The sequence below is a fragment of the Myotis daubentonii genome, chromosome 1 (assembly GCF_963259705.1).
Source record: "Myotis daubentonii chromosome 1, mMyoDau2.1, whole genome shotgun sequence".
NCBI classification, from domain to species: domain Eukaryota; kingdom Metazoa; phylum Chordata; class Mammalia; order Chiroptera; family Vespertilionidae; genus Myotis; species Myotis daubentonii.
Window position 1 is genome coordinate 47,730,747 of NC_081840.1, and position 18,948 is coordinate 47,749,694.

Sequence of the window (18,948 nt, forward strand, 5' to 3'; positions counted from 1 at the left end):
CTGTTTCATCATCCATCAGATTAGGAAAATTCCCCTGGCTCTTCCCATCTGGGACCAAATGAGAATATGCAGGACAACCCTTCCAAAGCTACGAGGCGCCCTGCATGCACACCCGCGTGGCACCGGGGCCACACCTTGCTAGGCAAGTACTGTTCTCCGGTTGAGACTGGAACCCCTCTTGGAGTCATCTTCTGGAAGGCCGATCCATTAAGCACATCAAAATGACCAATACTCGTGGCCTCAGAAGAGAGTCTAAACTCCCTGGCCCAGAACACGAGGTCCCTCATGAATGTGGCCCTACTGACGTTGCCACCCACGGCCCCCGCCCTCCATCCCGCCCAGGAGAACAGTAAATTGTCTCCCACACGAGGCCCTTGCACACTACCTCCAACTCATCCTACCCCTTCTGAGGAACCATCAGGTGGACCTTGCACCGCTGCCCTCATGCCCCACGCTGCAGTAGCTGCAATAGCAAGTTTTCAACTTCTGTGGTCCACCCCCCTGCTCACCATTGCAGGGAGTTACCAAGCAATCACTGAGCAGATGTCAGAGTCCCTGGGGCAAGGCTGGTGCTCAATGGATGTAGGGGATAGAGAGCTCTCTCTTACAGCTCACTTCCTTAATAGAAAAATAGTAAAGCTCAGGTCATAAAGCTCAGGTCTCCTCGGCTCCCTTACAAAACACTGGCTCAGGGCAGCTGCCCTAGTTCTCTATCTGAAAACCAGAAGAGTTTCTCCTAAATGCCTGGCACAGAGAGCAAAAAGGCAGTTCCCCAATGTTCTGTTCTGTTCCTCTAATTCACTTCCTCCCTGATTAGGGCAGCGCCCCTCCTAGCACAGACTGGATGGCCTACGGAGGCAGGAAAGGGTGCAGGCAGATGAGGGAGGCAGCTTCCATTTGCAGGGCCTGGAACAAAAGGCCACTGTCCCCATTTACTGCGGTCAGAATGGCCTGCACCATACTCTCGTCTGTTAAGGCAGAACTGAGAGGAGAAGTGAGCGGCTAAGTCAGCAGGGCGACTCCCTTTGCACGCAGAACTAACTTAGAATCTTTTTCCCTCAGGCTGAAGTGCACACGCCTTCAGCATGCATTTCACTCCATACTTCAAGGTGCTGAGCTGCTCCTGTGTACAAACCCCGCCCCTCGCCTTCTCCAGACTAAACCAACAACTCAACCGTGACAGAGAACTGTCCATCCATCCATCCAGAGCAACACCAAGGCTTTTACCTTGCAAGCCATCAGCATATCTGACACGGCTTTCCGGCTCAGATTAGCCGTGGCGATCACATCCTCCTGTCTACACGAGTTCCCAGCTGCCACGGCTTTGGCTGTTGCCATGGTGATGCCTTTCGTCATCCTTATAGACTCTTCAGGTGATGATGTCTTTTCAGGTACTTCTTTTGACTGGAACACCTGGAAGTTAGAAATGGAAGAGGTGAAAAAAAATAAAAAAGGGAAGGACAAAAATAATTTATTCTTTTCCGACCAGGCTGCAGCTCAGAGTCTGAAAACTGAGCAGGCAACAGGAAGGAAGCGTCAAAAGGCAGGAAATGAGAAATTTAATTTGAGCATAGTAATATCATTCTTGCTTTCATGATTCTAGCGTGGATAAGCCTTGCACACCTATACTCGGCATTTAGGAGGACAATGAGGGCAGAGAGATATACCTACAGCATTAAGCCACATGTCTGTCTGCAAAAATGGAGACTCAATGTTTGAAACCATCCACCCCAGGGAAGGTGGGTCTGTGGCTGCTGCAGTCCCGATGCTGGTCCCGGGGCAGGGCTGGCCTGGATGCACCAATCTGGGCTCACCTCTCTCTCTTTAAAGGGGTGTGGGGCTGGGGGAAATGAAACATTCTGTTTCTTCTATTCTTGGCCTGTCTTACAAATATAACTGCATAATTGTGCGGAGGTGTTCATGTGGAGTGTGCCACAGTGACACTGTGAATTATTTAAACACACACACACACACACACACACACACACACACACACACCCTTCCAGAGGAGCTGGAATAAATTAACCATGGCAAGTGAATATACCACTTCAAAGTCCCACCTGTCAGTCAAGCCACCCGTCCATGCTTCCAGCCCATGGGTCTTGTCTTCCCACCAAGAGTGCCTAGTGCCCAGGCTGTGTGCTGAGTGTGCACCTGTCCCTGCCCATGAGGGCTCCCACACCAGTTGGGGCTGCCGTGTTCAGTCCTGGGCAGCCACGGTTCAGCAGGGAAGTCTTCCCTGAGGCAGAAAGGAGGGCCCAGCCATCATCCTTGCCACGGGCCAATCAGTGCCAAACATCACTTCCCCTAAAAATGGGCGGCTGCAACTAAGGCAGGACCCCAACCCCCAGGCCCACCCCTGAAGGCTGCGCTGGAATGAAGGCCACACTTACAGAGCCCTCCACAGGAACGTGGCCCTCCTGGCTCATGCTCTTTGGAACCTCCTGGGTCCACTTCAAATCTGGGTCCATTTGAAATCACACTGGGATACTTAGATTGACCGTGTGTCTATGATTTCCCAGGAAAGCTCCACCTTCCAAATTTTCTCCCATTGCCACTATTAGGCCCACTCACATCTGTCAGAACATGTGTCCAGACGTTGGTCGGAAAGCCCCAGCCCATGTGGGCAGGTAAGTTCCAGGTAGCGGTACTTAAGGACACCACCTGTATTCCTTAGCACAGCATTAACCAAGGTGGGTTCATTAGAGACAGGAGAAAAGAACACAGGCTCCGTCACCAAAGCCCAAGAGAACCACTCATTTCCACTGCTGACCCTCAAGGGCTGGTGGCCTTCACAGGTGACCTTCTAACGATGCAGGACAGCTGGCAGCAAAGGCCAGTCCCTCATCTCCACCACCAAAGAGAAGCTGAATCTGTAACAGACCTCCTGTTAGAAAGAACTCTCAGTCTGAAACACTCTCTTCCAGCATACTTCTGTTTCCAGGGATGAGGGCGAGTCAGTGTAGTCATCACGGAACCAAACAACCATAGATAGATAAAGGCATTCAGGTTCTTCTAATGGCAAATCTCAGACTCCAAAATCCACACATGAGCAAGAGTGAAGTGCTGCTGGTTGCGACGGGAATCCAGAAGGGCTGTGAGTGTGGCTACACTATTGTATAGACGATTAAAACTCCAACAGCTATACTGACTTTTCCCTTTGCCAGGAATCTTCTGTGATGCTTTGGTTTCATGCTGCAATTTTAGTGTCATGAAACCTGAACTGTCCTACCTGATACATTTCAATTGATTCCGTAATTACAATTATAAATTGATCCTAACCAAATTCTGGGGTGGACAGTTCCAGGTGGGATTTCGGGCAGGCAGGGGAGTGAGCCTCCTAGTTCAGGTGCTCCGGGTAGAACCCCTTTATCCTCACAATCTCAGAAAAGCCTGGGCTGGGGGCAGCTGTTGGACATGGTGCCCCAGGGAGGAGATGTTGGCTCCTCACCGTGAGCTCCTGCTTCATGTACTCGATCGTGGCCTCAAGCGCCCGGGTGCCCCGCGTGGCCTCGTCCTCCACCGCCTTCACAGTCTTGAGAAGGGAGGTGACATTGGTCACCATCACCTGCATGGGAAGAAAGGCCGAGAGGAAACAGTGCACTGAGGGTTCATCCCTACCCCTTCCGTTCCAGATCCGATGCCATGAGCAAAACCACCTTTCCTTAACACATTGCGTACCGCATAGAAATCTCTAAGACATACGCCAGGGACCGCACGCTTTCAGGCAAACTGCACGTTATTTAAATCATCATAATGCACTTTAGGTGTTGTTTTTCAATAATTATAACATTTTTATTTACAAAAACAAACAATTAAAGTTCCTAGTACTTTTTTAACGTATAGTTCTGCGGAAAACATTTTCCTCTATGAAGAGGGACCAAACAAAATTTACATAAGTATCTAGATTCGCTCCTTTTTCCATGGGCGTGAAAAACGAGAACACTGGTGAGCGGTCCTTAACAGATGGCGCGCGAAACACGAGAAAACTCCTGAGCGGTACGAAATGTGTTAAGCAAGAAAGGGGCTCAGATGTGCACCCTATGCTTCTCTCCCAGCACTCCTCCTGCATGCTCGCCCCCAGTTGGGGCTCCACTCTACCTTGGCGGCCCCCTTGAGCTGGTACATGGAGGGGTCATCGGCGGGCTTGCTGGCAGCTCCCTTGGTAGCACCAATGAGGTCTGAAAGGGCCTTGGCCACGTCTTTGATGGCGTTGATCAACACTACCTGAAAGAGCAGGAAGCCCAGGTGAGCACCCCAAGTAGTCACCTACTGGCTTCACCTAGAGCATCGGTTCTCAACCTGTGGGTCGCGACCCCTTTGGGGGTCGAACGACCCTTTCACAGGGGTCGCCTAAGACCATTCTGCATATCAGATATTTACTTTACGATTCATAACAGTAGCAACATTACAGTTATGAAGTAGCAACAAAAATAATTTTGTGGTTGGGTCACAACATGAGGAACTGTATTTAAAGGGCCAGAAGGTTGAGAACCATTGACCTAGAGCACATGCCCAAGGGCAGGCTGGGGCATCTGGGTCTCTAAGTCAGTGGCTCTCAAACCTGCAACTCACAGAATCCTGGGAGCTACCCCTGGGCATTCTGATGCAGGAGTCTGGAGGAAGATCCATTATCCAGACTCTGAAAAGCTCTCCGAGTTACTTGACATGTTTACACACCTCCTAGAGGACAGCTCTGTGGACACGCTGTCTACGGAAAGAATGAAGGTGGCTAAGCAGACACCTGAGAGGCAGCACCATTCACCTGTGCTCTGATTGGTGACCAAAAATGTTGAGGACAAAATGTGAGCCTCATAGCCTGGCCTGCAAGGCCTCCCTGCATCTTCAGCTTTGGTTCCTAGAATCTCTGACTCACTCAACATGCTACAGGCACATGGGTCTTTCCTCCCCACTGGAAGGCCCAACCCATCCCCCATTCAGGGCCTCCGCTCCTGCTGTTCTCTGTCTGGAACTGGCTCTTTTCATCCTCCTAGTCTCAGCTCAAATATCATGTCCTTAGAGACCTTCCTGGACCACCCAAACTGTATCCCGGCCACATTCACCTACACCCGCATCTACACTGCAACTCCATCAGCTTGCCCTGTTTTATTTACAGCGTTTATCGGCATGTGGAATTATTTTAGTATTCATTCTCTTAAACACTTCTGCCTTCTCCCCTGACTTGGATGTAAACTTGGATGTAAGATCCAGAGGGCCGGCCTGGACTCCTGCCTGTGAGTTTACACTCAGAACAGGGCCTGACACATTGGTGTGCACTCAGCACGTGCTCGTGGAATGAATGGATACACAGGCGTGTGCCCATAGAACACAGTATCTTCCCTCTTCTAATGGAACACGGCCTGTCTTTCAGTGTGCTGGACTTGGAACCTGAAGTGCCAGCCATACTCAGGGACACGTGACATCGGGCATTACATTAAACTCTTCTAGGTCCAGGTGCTACAATTTCACCTCCTACTTCCATAACAACAACTTCACTTTATTGAGGGCAGTGTTCCAGGGCTGAGCCAGGTAACATACACGTATCATCTCATTTAGTCCTCACCACTGCCATTTCAATTGGGAACTAAAATGCTTATGCCCACACTCCCAGGGCTTGGGAGTGGAAAGTGGGATTTGAACTCTGGTCAATGTGACCTCAAGGGCATGGTCTGTACCTCCAGACTATATTACGCTCTACAGCTCTGGCTCCTACAAATGAGATCAGCAACACCAGCCCTGCCCATCTCCCCGCACTGCTGTGAGGATGAGCTGGACAACATATGTGGAAACACGCATTAGAAATTGAGAGTCCCAGTCAGCTGCAAGCACAGGGACACCGCGATTTCACAGCCCTGTTCTCCACCCCGTGCCTTCTCACCCACAGGACACACGGAACTGTGGCCAACCTCTGAAAACAGGGCAAGTTGGGCTGTGATGGGGCTCGTGGGGAAGGGCTGATATGTGGGGACCTCACACTGATTCCTGAGACGGTAGCAGAGAGAGGCAGAGAGAGGAGGCTGAGGGACAGAAGCATCAGAGCTGCCACTATCCCACCTGTCCTGTCCCATCCCTGGTTGCTGGGGTCCAACCCCAGCGGGTCCAGGGGTTCCCCATAGGTGTAGACGGAGTCGGTGAAGAGGGAATGACACGGAGTCAGCGTTCAGTTGATCAGCAGCTTAGCCAGGATCTCTAGCCAGGATCTCCAGCCAAGTTCTGGTCTGGATCTCCAGCCAGGTTCTGTCCAGGTTCTCCAGCCAGGTTCAGTAGCCATGTTCCCTTGCTAGGTTCTCCAGCCAGGTTCTGTCTGAGATCTCCAGCCAGGTTCAGTCACCAGGTTCTAGTCAGGTTCTCTTGCCAATTTCTGTAGTCAGGTTCAGTCCAGGATCTTTTGCCATGTTCTCTCCAGTGAAGTTCTTCTGTCTGTAGGTTCTGTGTAGGTTCTGTCTGTAGGTTCTCTCTTCTAAGTCCTGTCTCCTGAGTTCTGTGTTCTAAGTTCTGTGTTCTTCTGTCTTCTGAATTCTGTCTGTTGTTGTCTTGTTGCATCTGTATTTATACCAGTTGATTCTAATCCTGTCAATTTCTATTACAAAGGTTAGGGCGTTTCTTATCTCCATTCCAGGGAGTAAAGATTATGTAGCTTAAGCATGATTGTTTGTAGTTAAATTGATTAACTACCCGCCTGGCACTTAGTTAAGGAGTTTCATCCCCTCCCTAACTTCAGGGGAAAATCCCTACCTGGGGATTCAACCTTTCTCGGAGAGGTGACCTTGGTTAAAACACATAGCGCCAAGAAGGTGAGCAAACATATTAAGAACCGTATGCCATATATGCCAGGTCCCTTGAAACAGCAAGGATGGACCGGCTCCCGGCACCTGGTCACTGGGCAACTGGCTGGCAAGTGGGGACATTTTCCTCTAGAGGTCTCATTAGAAATTGAAGCTTTAGGATATCTAGACCACTTGGGAGTTAAGACTAAGCAATTCAATACATTTCTCTATTCAAAGATTTAAACAGTTTCTGGCCAAGTCACTTCTCCTAAAGTTGAGCCAGGCTTGGAAAGCGTGAGTTCCCACCCCAAGGATGCAATCTCAAGCTTTTTCTTCCTCTAGGAGGTAGGAACAATACTGCAGGCAGGGATTTCTGTGAAGACTTCAAATTGCAAAGGGCAGCTCTGATGCTGTCAGAAGGAAATCCAGCAAAATGAATAAAGCGGCCACATTTGCAAGGTTCCCTCAGGGCGCCAGGCTGCATGGGAGCAGAGCTGGTGGCCTTGTGCTCATCAGAACAGTAATGACCCAGGCACAGAATGGCGGGGAGCTCTCTACCCATGTTGTCCAAATGGGCCAAAGAGACTGGTTTACTAGTCTACTGGTTTCATCAGTGAAAAGGGAAGTGTCTACATATGATGGTGCTGGGATAGAGAGAATGGAGGGAACGTAAGTTTTGCACTTGGCTGTTAGTTTAAAAACAGGTGAGCATACTATCAACAATGAAAAGTATATTAAAATAAATAAATATATAAAATAAAAATAAATATAAAAAACAAAAAACACAGGTGAACATATATTTGATGGATATCCACCATGTACTGGGAGCTGTGTTGGGAGCTTAGGTTTTAAAGATTAATACGCTATGATTACTGTTTTTGATAGCTGACAGTCTAGGCTGGGGACATAGGCAGATAATGGCAATGAAACTGCTAAATCATAGCAGAGTATAAGAGCACAGAGCCCTTCCCTACCCCTCCAGTTCTCTCTCCCACTTCAGAGCCAAATTTCTCAAGTAGGGTGTCTACAGGTGCTGGCTTCGTTTCTTAGCCTTGCATGGCTTCCCTGCCCTCCAGGTCACATGGGCCAGTGGCTAGTCTCAGACCTTCCCTTTTCCTGACTTCCTCAGCCATCACTGGGTTGGAACTCTCCCCACCCTTCACATCAGGCTCCCTGGCTCTCCTCCTAGCAGCTGTACCTGCTTCTCGATCTCCTTACTCATCTCTTTCTTAAATTGTGCATTCCTCAGGGCTCCGCCTGAAGCCCCCTTCTCCTATGCACACGTTCCCCCCTCTGGGGTCACAGTCACAGTCTGTGTGGCAACCACACCTGAATCCACATCCCTGTACCTGAGCAGGCTCATGCCCACACACTAGCGGTGCCTGCATGTCCCAAACGGAACTCACCTTCATCTCTGGCCCAAGCCAGCTCCCTCCAGGGAGCTCCGTACATGGAGCCACGCCCCACTCATTGATCTAGCCTGAATGTGGAGTCAGCCCTGCCCCTCATTCTCCCTTATCTCCAAATGCTCACTGCATTCAATTTTGTACCAAGCCCGGCTGAGTCTTCTGTACAGATTCCTCTCAAATCTGTTGGCTCGACCCCTCCAGTTGGTCCATGCCACAGTCCTGCCTGGACAAGGTCATCCTACCATCCCCAAACCACGGGCACCCTCACACACACACTGTTTACTTCCAAGTTCCCATTTTGCCTTTGGCTTCTTCTGAGGCCTGGTGTCAGTGTGTGTGGGATTACCAGGACCCCCTTCTCCCAGGCCCAACCGTACCTGGGTCTCGGGGTCATCAGAGCCCAGGCTGGCGGCCCCCAGCTTGACCACCTCGGCGAGCTGGGTGATGGTGGCTGCTGAGGACTGGGCTGCCTGGGCCAGCTTGTCTGGGGTGGACGCGGCCCCGGACACCAGCAGTTTGGTGTCTTCCACCAAGGCCTTGGCTGTCTTCAGAATGTTCTCCCTGGAAGGGGAGAGCAGATGGGAGGGGAGAGACAAGGGCCAAGCGCGGTTACTGACAGTGGGAGGAAAGGAAACCCTTCAGAGGGGCTTTTCGTGGAAGGGCTTTGAGGAGGAGGGTGATGTTCCCCTCCCTTATCAGAGGCGCTCATCTTCCATGCAGGGAGTCAGCTCTGTAGGCACAGAGTCGATTATTAGCAAAACTTCAATGAAAAATTCAGGCCCAACAGCTCTGCAGCTAAGTGAGAGGTCAGCTTCCTTCCTGAGGCCCCCCCTCTCCCTACACATATGTCATAGCTATGGGAACACAGGGACCAGGGACCCTCCCAGCACCTCAGAGCCAACAGGCTGGGTCCTGGAAGGGGAACCACTGGGACTCTCTCCCAGCCCAGCCCTGGGGCTGAGGAGAGAGGGAAAGGGCACTGGACACGGGGTGAGGATATGGGTGGTCTCCAGCAGCAATGGAGACCCTGGCACCGGCCTTTCGAGTGGGGCCTGAAGAGCCAGCCCAGGAGAGACTGGAGGCTCAGAGTCCCACACCCCAAACCATGGACGAGCTCACTGTCCTTGCCCCCACCCCGTGCTCCCAATCCTGCTGGGGCTGGTGAGCAGAAACAGGCCCACACTCAAGCGTGCAAGTGGAAGACCCGAAAGCTGCCCTCTGCAGAGCAGGCTGGGCTTGTGCTGAGAGGCAGAGCTGGAACACAACTCTGTGGGAACAGCTGGCAAAAGGGACTTACTTAGATTACTAAAGGCCTGGTGCATGAAAAATCATGCACCTGCGGGGGGGGGGGGGTCCCTCAGCCTGGCCTGTGCCCTCTCGCAGTCCAGGAGCCCTTGGAGGAGGTCCCATGGGGAGTGGGCCTAAGCCATCAGTCAGACATCCCTAGCGCTGCTGTGGAAGTGGGAGAGGCTCCCACCACCACCACTGAACTTGCAGCCATGAGCCCAGCTTGTGGCTGAGCCGAGCTCCCCCCGTGGGAGTGCACTGACCACCAGGGGGCAGCTCCTGCATTGAGCGTCTGCCCCCTGGTGGTCAGTGCGCATCATAGCGACTGGTTGTTCTCTGTCATTTAGCCGTTAGGGTCAATTTGCATAGTACCCTTTTATTATATAGGATGTGGTTCACTTTCCCCACTTGAACATCTTGTTGAAATCAAATCAGATGGCCACATTTCTAGCTGCTGGAAGCATCTCCACAGTCCAGCCCCACCCAGGAGCCCGCACCTGTGGTCTGCGAAGGTCTCATTGTTCTCTGCGTTCAGGGTCCCCGCAGTCGCAAACATGATGGTGGTGTCCAGGTCGGCGATGATCCCGGACACGGCAGTGGCAGCCGTGATACATGCCTGGGTCCCCTTGTTCCCAGCCTGGAGAGCTGACAGCACCAAGGACACCTGTGGGCAGGCAGGGACTATCAGGGGAAGCAGAGGAAACATAACCCAAATGTGCACAGGCTGAAAACACTGAATTCTTTCTCTGGGAGTCGATGCAGCTCCTGGGTTAACAGCACAGTTTGGGCTCAACACTTCAGTCTGAACACCTGCTTTGTTGCTAGCTGGTTACCTAACCTGGGGTAGGAGGGTTTACGTCTCTAAGTCTCAGTTTCCTCATCTGTAAAATGGAGCCATTACTTCTTGTCCATCAGGGTTGTTGGCAGGATTGAGTGCAGGAGAATGTATGTACAAAGTCTAATGTGGAACTTGGCACATGGTAAGCGTTCGGGAGAGGGCTGATGCTATGATGTAGTTATGATTGTTTCTGAACCCACAAGGAGGGACACAGGATTAGGCTCCTGTGAAAGGTGTGGCCATTTCTATCCCCTCTGATGAGGACTTCTGTAGATCAGCCCCCTCTACTAACAGTCATTGCTCCCTCCCTTGGCCGCTTCTTTTTGTTTATATTTTTCACACACCTTTACATATTCTTCATTTTTGGGTAAGAAGGGCACCTCTTGACTGAAAATCCTCCGGAGTGGAGCTCAGCGGTCACTGTGTTACCTCTGCCCCAACACTCCCGAGTCACCTGCCACCGAATCATAATCATTCCAGTGACCTGAGGGTCCAGCAAGTTGGCTAAGGTGTGCATTCCAGCGCCTTCTGTGTCAGGAACCCTGCCTTGCCACCTGCCATGCCCACTCCAGTAACACTCACTGTTCCCAGAGACACTCCTGTGATACAAACCTGACCCCACCGCACGCTGCGAACAATCCTCCCTGGCTGTGGGGAGGAGCTGAACAGGTTCAACTTCTCCAGGACTCCTACCGCACTCTTGGCAGCTCCTTACTTCAGCATCACAGCTCCTACCACACCAGCCAGCTCCTACTTCCCAACACCCTCGGCTTCTCCCGGCTCCCAGTGGTTCTGCCCTCTGTCTGCATCCCCCCTCTCCTCCTCTTCTCCAGCCACTGGTCTGCTCATCCTGCCTTCCCCACTGTCCTCTCCTGGAGAGATGGCTGGACCTCCTGAGGAGTCTACACACTCTGTCCGTGCCCTCAGGGTGGCCTGCGGACCACCGGTCATAAACAGTAGGAATGGGCCCATGGCAGAAGGTCCTCTGAGGCCAGGAGCTGCCATATTAATCCCTGAGCACACACACTCACCACCCCTGACCACGGCTGACCCAAAGGGGAGTCTGACATGTGTTGTGAATGCATTTTTAAAGCACGCCGACCAGGACAGGCAGTGACAACATCCGTGCGAGGCCCAGAGTCTGAACACTTTCCCCCTCCCATGTGGCTGAGGTCTCAGCAGAGGCCGGGGACAGTCTGGCAAGAGGGGCAGAGAGATCGCTTCCTGAGGACCCACCATGTCCCAAGACCAGCCCACAGACAACTACTTCCCAAGTTAAACTCCGCTGTGTCCCACCAGGAAAAGGTTAGTCAGGCTGGCACAGAGCTGGCCTGGGAAGGAGGGGTCCAATTTCTGGAATGAACTCCCAGAGGACAAAGGCTGAGGAAAGTAATCAGAGTCCGGGAGGGGCCTTCTCAGCCAGTGTGAAAATAAGGGTGAAAAAGTGTGTCCCACCCACTGCGAAAGGTGTGCAAGCCAGCGGGGGTTTATCAAGCATCTACTAGTCACTGTACTAGTCACTCAGGGACCAGGACAAAAAAGTGAACAAGGCAAGGTGCATGGCTGGGGCGAGTGACACAAACACATCTGAGATGTGTGAGAAAGACACGGAGGGAGGGGATGGGGAGAGCAGGAGATCAGAAGAGACAAGTAGACGGGCTGCTCTGAGCAAGCCTCTCTCTGCCTTTGATCCTTCCCAGGCATCCTCAGTCAGGGCCAGCTCAGGAAGCCGGCGCTGCCTGGCCAGGCTCAGGAACATCATACTCCTTGATGAGAACCCTCCCCACTCCTCCCCTCCCGTCCCCTCCCTCTCCTCCCTTCCCCCTGCTCCTGCTCCAAGGTCTTCTACTGGGAAACTTGGCAAGAGTAACTTCAACAACAAGGAAGGGCTTTCAAAGGAGGGAGAGTGCCTTCCTGAGCTGGGAGACTTGCTTCCTCGTCCTGTGGAGTCCAGGAGGCCTGGATGGTCCTGTGGGCTACGGGAGGCGGCCACATACAGAACAGCCTCTGTAGGGCAGCTTCCAGGTGAGGGGTCCCCCGCCCACCCCTCAAGTCCTGTTGCCAAGCTTCTAAACAGGGCAGAGCTCTGTGTCCTAAGAAGCTGAGTGCAGGAGCAGGAAAGCCAGCCGAGCTGGGGTGTTCAGCCTGCGCTCCTCGCAGCCTATGAAAGCGCTGCCCTGGAAAGGGTGACTCAGAAATAAGCCACGCAGCAGGTTAAGGACTGCGGGAGAACAAAGGAGACGCTGGGAGCAAGGGGCATGCAGAACCGGGAAACTTCCCGGGAGGGCAGCGCTAGAGGACAGCTCACACAGACGGCAGCTCGCCTTTATTAAGTGAACTGTGTGCCTGGCACTGTGCCAAGCCTTATACGCATACCATGGCGATTAATCTGCATGACCCCATGGGCCAGGAATGAATGGTACTCCTTTACCCTCATTTTACAGTGAGGCATTCGAGGCCTGGCAAGGTGGAGTTACTTAGCTGAGATCCTAGAACCCCATCCACCACCCTATGCGACTCGCTCTACAAACAGCTGCTGTCAGTCAGAAATGGCACGCAGGCTCCTGCTCTCCCGCCAGGTGCCATGCGGCTTCGGGCAGGCTTCACCCGCCCCCACATCACGTCTGGTTTGGAAATAAAGAGGTTACAGGAAAGGCACTAGAGGTCCCTCTCACTCAGCCCCGCAACGACGAGGGGCCTCCCTGAGAAGGAAGCAGAGGGGACAAGTGTCCGAGGGGTTGCAGGGAGGGGCTCCCGGGGCTGATCCTGGACTTTGCAACCATCTGTCCAGTCCGTCCGCAGCAGAGCCCTGCACGGTGGACGGCCGGGGCCCTGACCTTGGCGGGACAGTCCCTCTCACACACTCAGTTTCTTAAGGCCTGTGGATCACCCCCAGCTCCCGGAGGTACCCCATCCCTGGGGGACCTTGGGCTCGAGGGAAGATGCCCAGAGCTGACGGGGCTGGGTTGTTTGTGGCTTAGTCTCTTGCTCATGACCTTGGTCACAGCAGGTCGCTGTGGCTCTGTCTGACCCAGGGCCACTCCTTACCTTCTCGGTGACGGCACGGGCACACTCGATGAGCTCCCTCTTGGTGTAGCTGTCGGTGGGGCACACCTGGAGGGCCCCCGCCTTCTGCACCAGGAAGATGCAGCCGTGGCCCAGGTCCTGCACCCGAGTGCGAATCTGGAAGCCGATCTGTGGAGGCAGCAGGGGTGGGGAAGGGGAAGCGTGATGGACCCGGCCATCGAGGGCCTCTCTGCGTGGAAAATTTCTCCTGCGTCCTATGGGAGCCCGGCAAGGAAAATTCCACTGCTGCCTGGAGTCGGTGCTGGGGGGAGTATGGAATTTGGTTGACTTGGCTTCCCATTTTTAGAGACGGTGACATGCCCACAGCCCTCAGGAAGCAAGCCTGCACCTCATCCTCCCAGCATAATGCCTTCCCGGTGCTTGCTGCCTTTTCTGGTGCACTGCTTGTCTGTGTCCTGTGCCACCTGATAAGCATGTCAGTTAGATGAGCTCTGGGGGACAATTCATTCTGTGATTCCTTCCACAGGCATTTATTGCGCCCCTACTGTGTGCCAGCGCCTCTTCTAAGCAGGTCATGCATTTTACTTTCATTTATTCCTCACAACAGCACTGGGGGGTAATTAGAAGTTCAAAATGTAATGCTTTAAGAGTATTTTAAAGTGTTCAGATTCCTGTGAAATTGGTATGTTTACCAAGCAGGACTGCCCCTCCTCAGCTGTAGCCATGCTGAGAGCGACCATGTGGGGCCCAGGCTTCCTTTCTATCAGGCCAGGTTGGAGGTGGCCTTAAAAAGGTACATTTCTAGAGCTAATGGCTCAGCAGGCACGCATTCTTTTCATGACCCCTGGCTTGTGCGATTATCAAAGGCACTTTGCTTAAAAGACGCCAGAGGGGCTCTGCTATGAGTGAGCGCGGCCAGCTGTCTCTTTAAGGAGCAATAAATCCGCGGCCACCCCCCCCCCCCCCCCCCGGAGTTTGCACTCCTCTGGCTCTGTTTCCTGTCAATTGTCATTTGGGTTTGATCAATACAGCTGTCATAATAATCTGACCTCCAGCCCAGGTAAGCAACTAAAAACAAAACAAACTAAAACCTTCAGGCTTTAGTCAATAAGTGTTATAATCACAATAGCAAGCAGCTGTGGCCTATCCGCCTAGCATCTGTGATGGGGAGTTACTGAATAACCTCAGGTACTGGGGATAAGACCTGGGAGGTGCGGGCCCCCTGGATGCTGTCTCCCACTTTCATCCCAGGAGGCAGTTTAGGGGACTCTGAGGAGTGAAGCAGCTGCAAATGTCAGTTCTCCTATTATTGAAACACTTCCTGTTTTTAGGGAAAAGGGGAATTCCCTTAACCCCTTAAGGCTCAAAGAATGTTTGAATCCATTTAATGGGAAATTCCCCTCATCCAGAAAGTTGGGGTGTCTTCTATGGTACAAAGGGGGCTGCAAAAGCTTCCCAACCAGGCAGGGCTTCTGGCAGACCACCTCCACGTGGAATACGACAGGCGCGGCACCCAGGGGCACACAACCCAGCCGCTCTGAAGCACGCCTGGGCCAGTGCTGCAGCAAGGCCGCCCCGGAGGAGGGAGAGGCACTCTAACTCGGCCCTTGCAGGGGGACGCCATTGAAATACAGCTGTTTGCTGGGCATGCTCATTGCTTTAAGCACGAGGTCAAACTGAAGCAGGCGGATGCCAATCACGTTTTAAGCTTAACCTGGCTCTCAATGCTTGTTGGATCCGTATGGTTAAACCCTAAGTACTCAGGGGTCAGAGCGAACCCAAAGGCAAGAGCTCTGCTAGGATGACCACAGATCTCTCCATGAATGACAGGTGGTGCCAGGAAGTCAGCTGAGGGGCAAATGGAGGAAGCAGCATGGATGGAATCTCACAATAAAAAATGACCTCACCAGTTCCACCTCCCTTCGTCGACAGATGAAGAGACGGCGGCCAGAGAAGGGATTGCCTGGTCCAAGATCACACAGCGGGTCCCTGGGGAAGCAACCCAGTGTCCAGGCCTCCACCCAGCAGAGCGCCCTCTCCTCAGAGCAGCGCTTTCCTAACTGTGGTTCCCCCGCCTGGCAGCAGACTCCTGACTCCCCCATACAAGCTCTCATGAAACCTCCACATGTAAAATTAATAGAAGTCATTTACCATTAGTATACTCTTCGTCCTGAGTTAACATGTATACCCTGACTCAATAAAAAGTCAACAATGAGACCGAGTGAACCTGAAGCGTGGGGGTTAGGAAAGCCAGCTGCAGCCTCAGCCACCAAGGCACTCCTGCGTTTGGCTTTGGCTGCACAGTGTTGGGAAAACCCTGTTGTGTGAGCGAATAAAGCAAACAGGAGCAGTTTCCCGCAGTGTCCTGACCAGAGAGGGCAGGACAGAGTGGAGTCAGTCCGGGGTCTGCACAGACCACCTGGGTCCGGGTGCGGGGCTGGGGCCCGGGGTTACCATCTGGCCTGGAACACATTCAACAGTACGTGCAGCTTTTCCTGACAGTTTTAAAGTTGTTCAATTATGTTTAAAAAGTGAGACTGGCCCTAGCCGGTTTGGCTCAGTGGATAGAGAGTCAGCCTGTGGATCAAAGGGTCCCAGGTTCAATTCTGGTATAGGGCATGTACCTAGGTTGCAGGCTCCTCCCCAGTCTGGGGTTCTATTCAGGGCTCCTGCAGGAGGCAACCAATCCATGTGTTTCTCTCACATCTATATTTCTCTCTGTCTTTCCCTCTCTCTTCCACTCTCCCTAAGAATCAATGGAAAAATATCCTCGGGTGAGGAGTAACAATAACAACAACAAAGTGAGCCTGGTGCCAAATGTGCAGAGCTTCCAAAGCCCCTCCCTGGGTCAGGCTTCTGACAAATAAGGTGTGAAACTGGAATCCTGCTCCAGAGCAGAGCTGTTTATAGAAAATGGGGTATGGGGACAAGCACAGGCCTCTTAAAGCACCCCAAAATCACCCCCAAACGGGAAACCTATGGGCAGACATGGTCTGTGGTGGGAATACGTCCTCATGACACTCTCAGGCTCCCTGGGCCCCCTCTCAAAAGGCCATGCTATAAACACACACCCAAGGCCTAGCGCTCAGCCCCTTTCTTCGAGGTGACATCCTGCATGTAGCAAAGATCTTAAAACGTGACAGGGGAGGTGGCACAGTGGTCATCAGGGATGATATTCCAGTTAGAAAGCATCAGGGAAGAGCAGCACCAGGAGGCAAAGGGATGAGACTGAAATAAGGGAACAGTTGCAAAAGCCGTTGGGGTTCCTGGTCACCCCAGGGTAGGCCTGGGCCGTGGGGTTGGTGCCAGGTCACAGTTAGCGTGGGTGCCTGGAGGGCCCCTTGAGGTTTGGCCATGCAAACCTCCTGTACACCTGGCTGCACGATCCCATTTGGACGGCATGCAGGAGGGAGGCAGGATTATAAAGGACGGGTTGAAATCGGCTTCTCTCACTCACCTTCACAGGCTGAGGGCTGAATGTAACGAAGGGCTCTCAGGATCCCCACCCCAGCCCCACTCCTGCTCTAGGTGGACCCCGTGGGTACCAGAAAGGACCAGGGGCCTCGCTTCCAGCCCTGCCCTTCCCTGGCCACCAGACTCTCTGGGTGAGCCTGCTAACCCCCTGGGGCCTTGGTTCCCTCACCTGCGACCCAGGACAGAATCCGCCCTGCCCACTTCTCAGGGCTGATGGATGACCCAATGCAAACATCTCACAAAGCAGGAAGTGCCATGCGAATGTTCACTGTTGTGAAGAGGCAGCCTGGTGCAGGGGAAAGAGCAGAGGTTGCCCAACAAAGCCGGGTTCGAATCCTGACTTTTCCACATAGTTACTTCTTAACTGACTTGAAACGTCACTTATTCCCAAAAGTTGTTTAAAGTGGCTTTGACACTATGGAAGCTGTGTGATCTTGGACACTAACTAAGCTCTAAGCCTCAGTTTGCTCATCTGTGAAATGGGGAAGAACAAACGATGGCCTGGCATGCTGCAGGCGAGGGTACCAGGACAGGACAGCACAGCACCGGACTCCTCCTGTGGACGCAATCAACAACTCTCTCTCATTCTTTTCCATCGGCCACTTAGTGAAAGAGGACAACAGGACTAGCATATCCACAAAGCAATCATCTACTCTACCTCACTTCCACAAAACACTTTGTACGGCCGGAGGGACTACATTTTTAAGGCTGAATTCCAACAGATAAGGGCTTTAAATACTGTTTCTCAAAGCAACACTAAACTTCTCAGCATACGGGGTGAGCCAACTCACAAACAAAGAAATGTTGCTCAGAGACATTAAACTTGGGTTTTAAATTGGCAACTTTAGTAAAGCATGGCTTGAACCTCAAGGAAACCCTCAATTGCCTCCTTGACCAAATGGAAGTAAATGGAGAAGGTGGTCTCCTGGGGGTGCGCCCTCAGGGAACCAGAAGCCCGGCCTTCAGGAGTTTGGGGTCACATTTCAACCTGGAGGGAGTCTAAGAAAATACTAATCATCTTCTTTACGGCTTAAACTCAGATTTTTCTCAGGCTTTAAAAACAATCCCATCTGAAACTGGGTCACGTATACTGTCCCTTGGAGAGCCTGTGAAAGCTGAGACGCAGCCATGGATGGTGTCTGACAAACCTGACCGTTTCTCCTTCGGCAGAAGAGGAAGGAACAGGGAAAGGGTGTGTGCCACAGGAGCAGGGCAGCGCCGGCTCAGCTCTGACAGTGTGTCTGGGAATGGAAAGCTGAGCAAGTCCGGGAGCGGACACCCATCCCCGGGGACGAGAGGGCTTCGGTTCTCACCACAAGGCTCCGCAAACGTTCCTGAGGCTCCCCAGAGCTGTGGTCACCCAATCTCTTCCCCAGGTTACATGTAGGAGCTGCAGCTCACAGCACCTGCATTTCTTCCTTTCTTCTTCTTTTTCAAAGCGGAAACCAATCTTAAATTGCAAAGTTGTCTGAGGGGTTTAACTTTTCTGAAGGAAGACGTTTTCACAGCAATGTGAACAAATGTTTCAATTTTCCATGGAACAATCAGCAAGATAAAGCTCCCGCGTGATGTTCCGGGCAGCGCCGTGACTTTTCCTGTCATTGTCACATTCTGGAAAAGACCAGAGCGCTGACTTGGCACAGCAGCGGGCAGGGCTGCAGCGAGGGCAGCGGCTTATGTGCCCTGGAAATAAATATTTTCACATGCTGTGATGTGGGGGCCCTCTCGCGTATACAAATAATTCCACGGTCTTGGAATAAAACACTACGCTGCTTCAGGGATCTCCTAACCTTCTCGGTTTCCCCCCAAATATCTGTCTGGCGAATGCACACAAAGAATTCTCCTTTGCAAGCCACTGGAAATTTTATATTCTGTCTGCCCCTCCTCGCTCCAGGTCACACTGCTCGTGTCTGGAATGTAAAATACATCTCAAGATGTGACAGACAAAAGGGAGACTCTTAATGGAAACATCAGCTGCTATGAACGCAGGGCCCAGAACTAAAGTAACCAGTTGTGCTTCCAACGACACATTGTCTGTCCTGGCTGCTGTGGCATCACTGTATATTCTGCTTCCGCGGTCTGGGTTACAGTACAGCAACGTGCCTGTTTCACACATGGGGTGGGACTCGGATGTGGAAGGGCTCTA

General features: G+C 52.4%; 1 protein-coding gene across 14 annotated transcripts in view; it reads right to left on the bottom strand.

The window, feature by feature from the left end:
• Nucleotides 1-18,948, bottom strand: part of TLN2 (talin 2) — a 421,164-nt gene that overhangs the window by 37,676 nt on the left and 364,540 nt on the right. For all 14 annotated transcript variants that reach the window (XM_059699497.1, XM_059699520.1, XM_059699515.1 and 11 more), the window contains 6 exons: nt 13,350-13,496; nt 9,961-10,127; nt 8,554-8,737; nt 4,102-4,227; nt 3,452-3,568; nt 1,228-1,413 (listed from right to left, as the gene is read on the bottom strand). In XM_059699497.1, the coding sequence (XP_059555480.1) occupies nt 1,228-1,413; nt 3,452-3,568; nt 4,102-4,227; nt 8,554-8,737; nt 9,961-10,127; nt 13,350-13,496 (927 nt within the window). The remainder of the gene's footprint in view (nt 1-1,227; nt 1,414-3,451; nt 3,569-4,101; nt 4,228-8,553; nt 8,738-9,960; nt 10,128-13,349; nt 13,497-18,948) is intronic.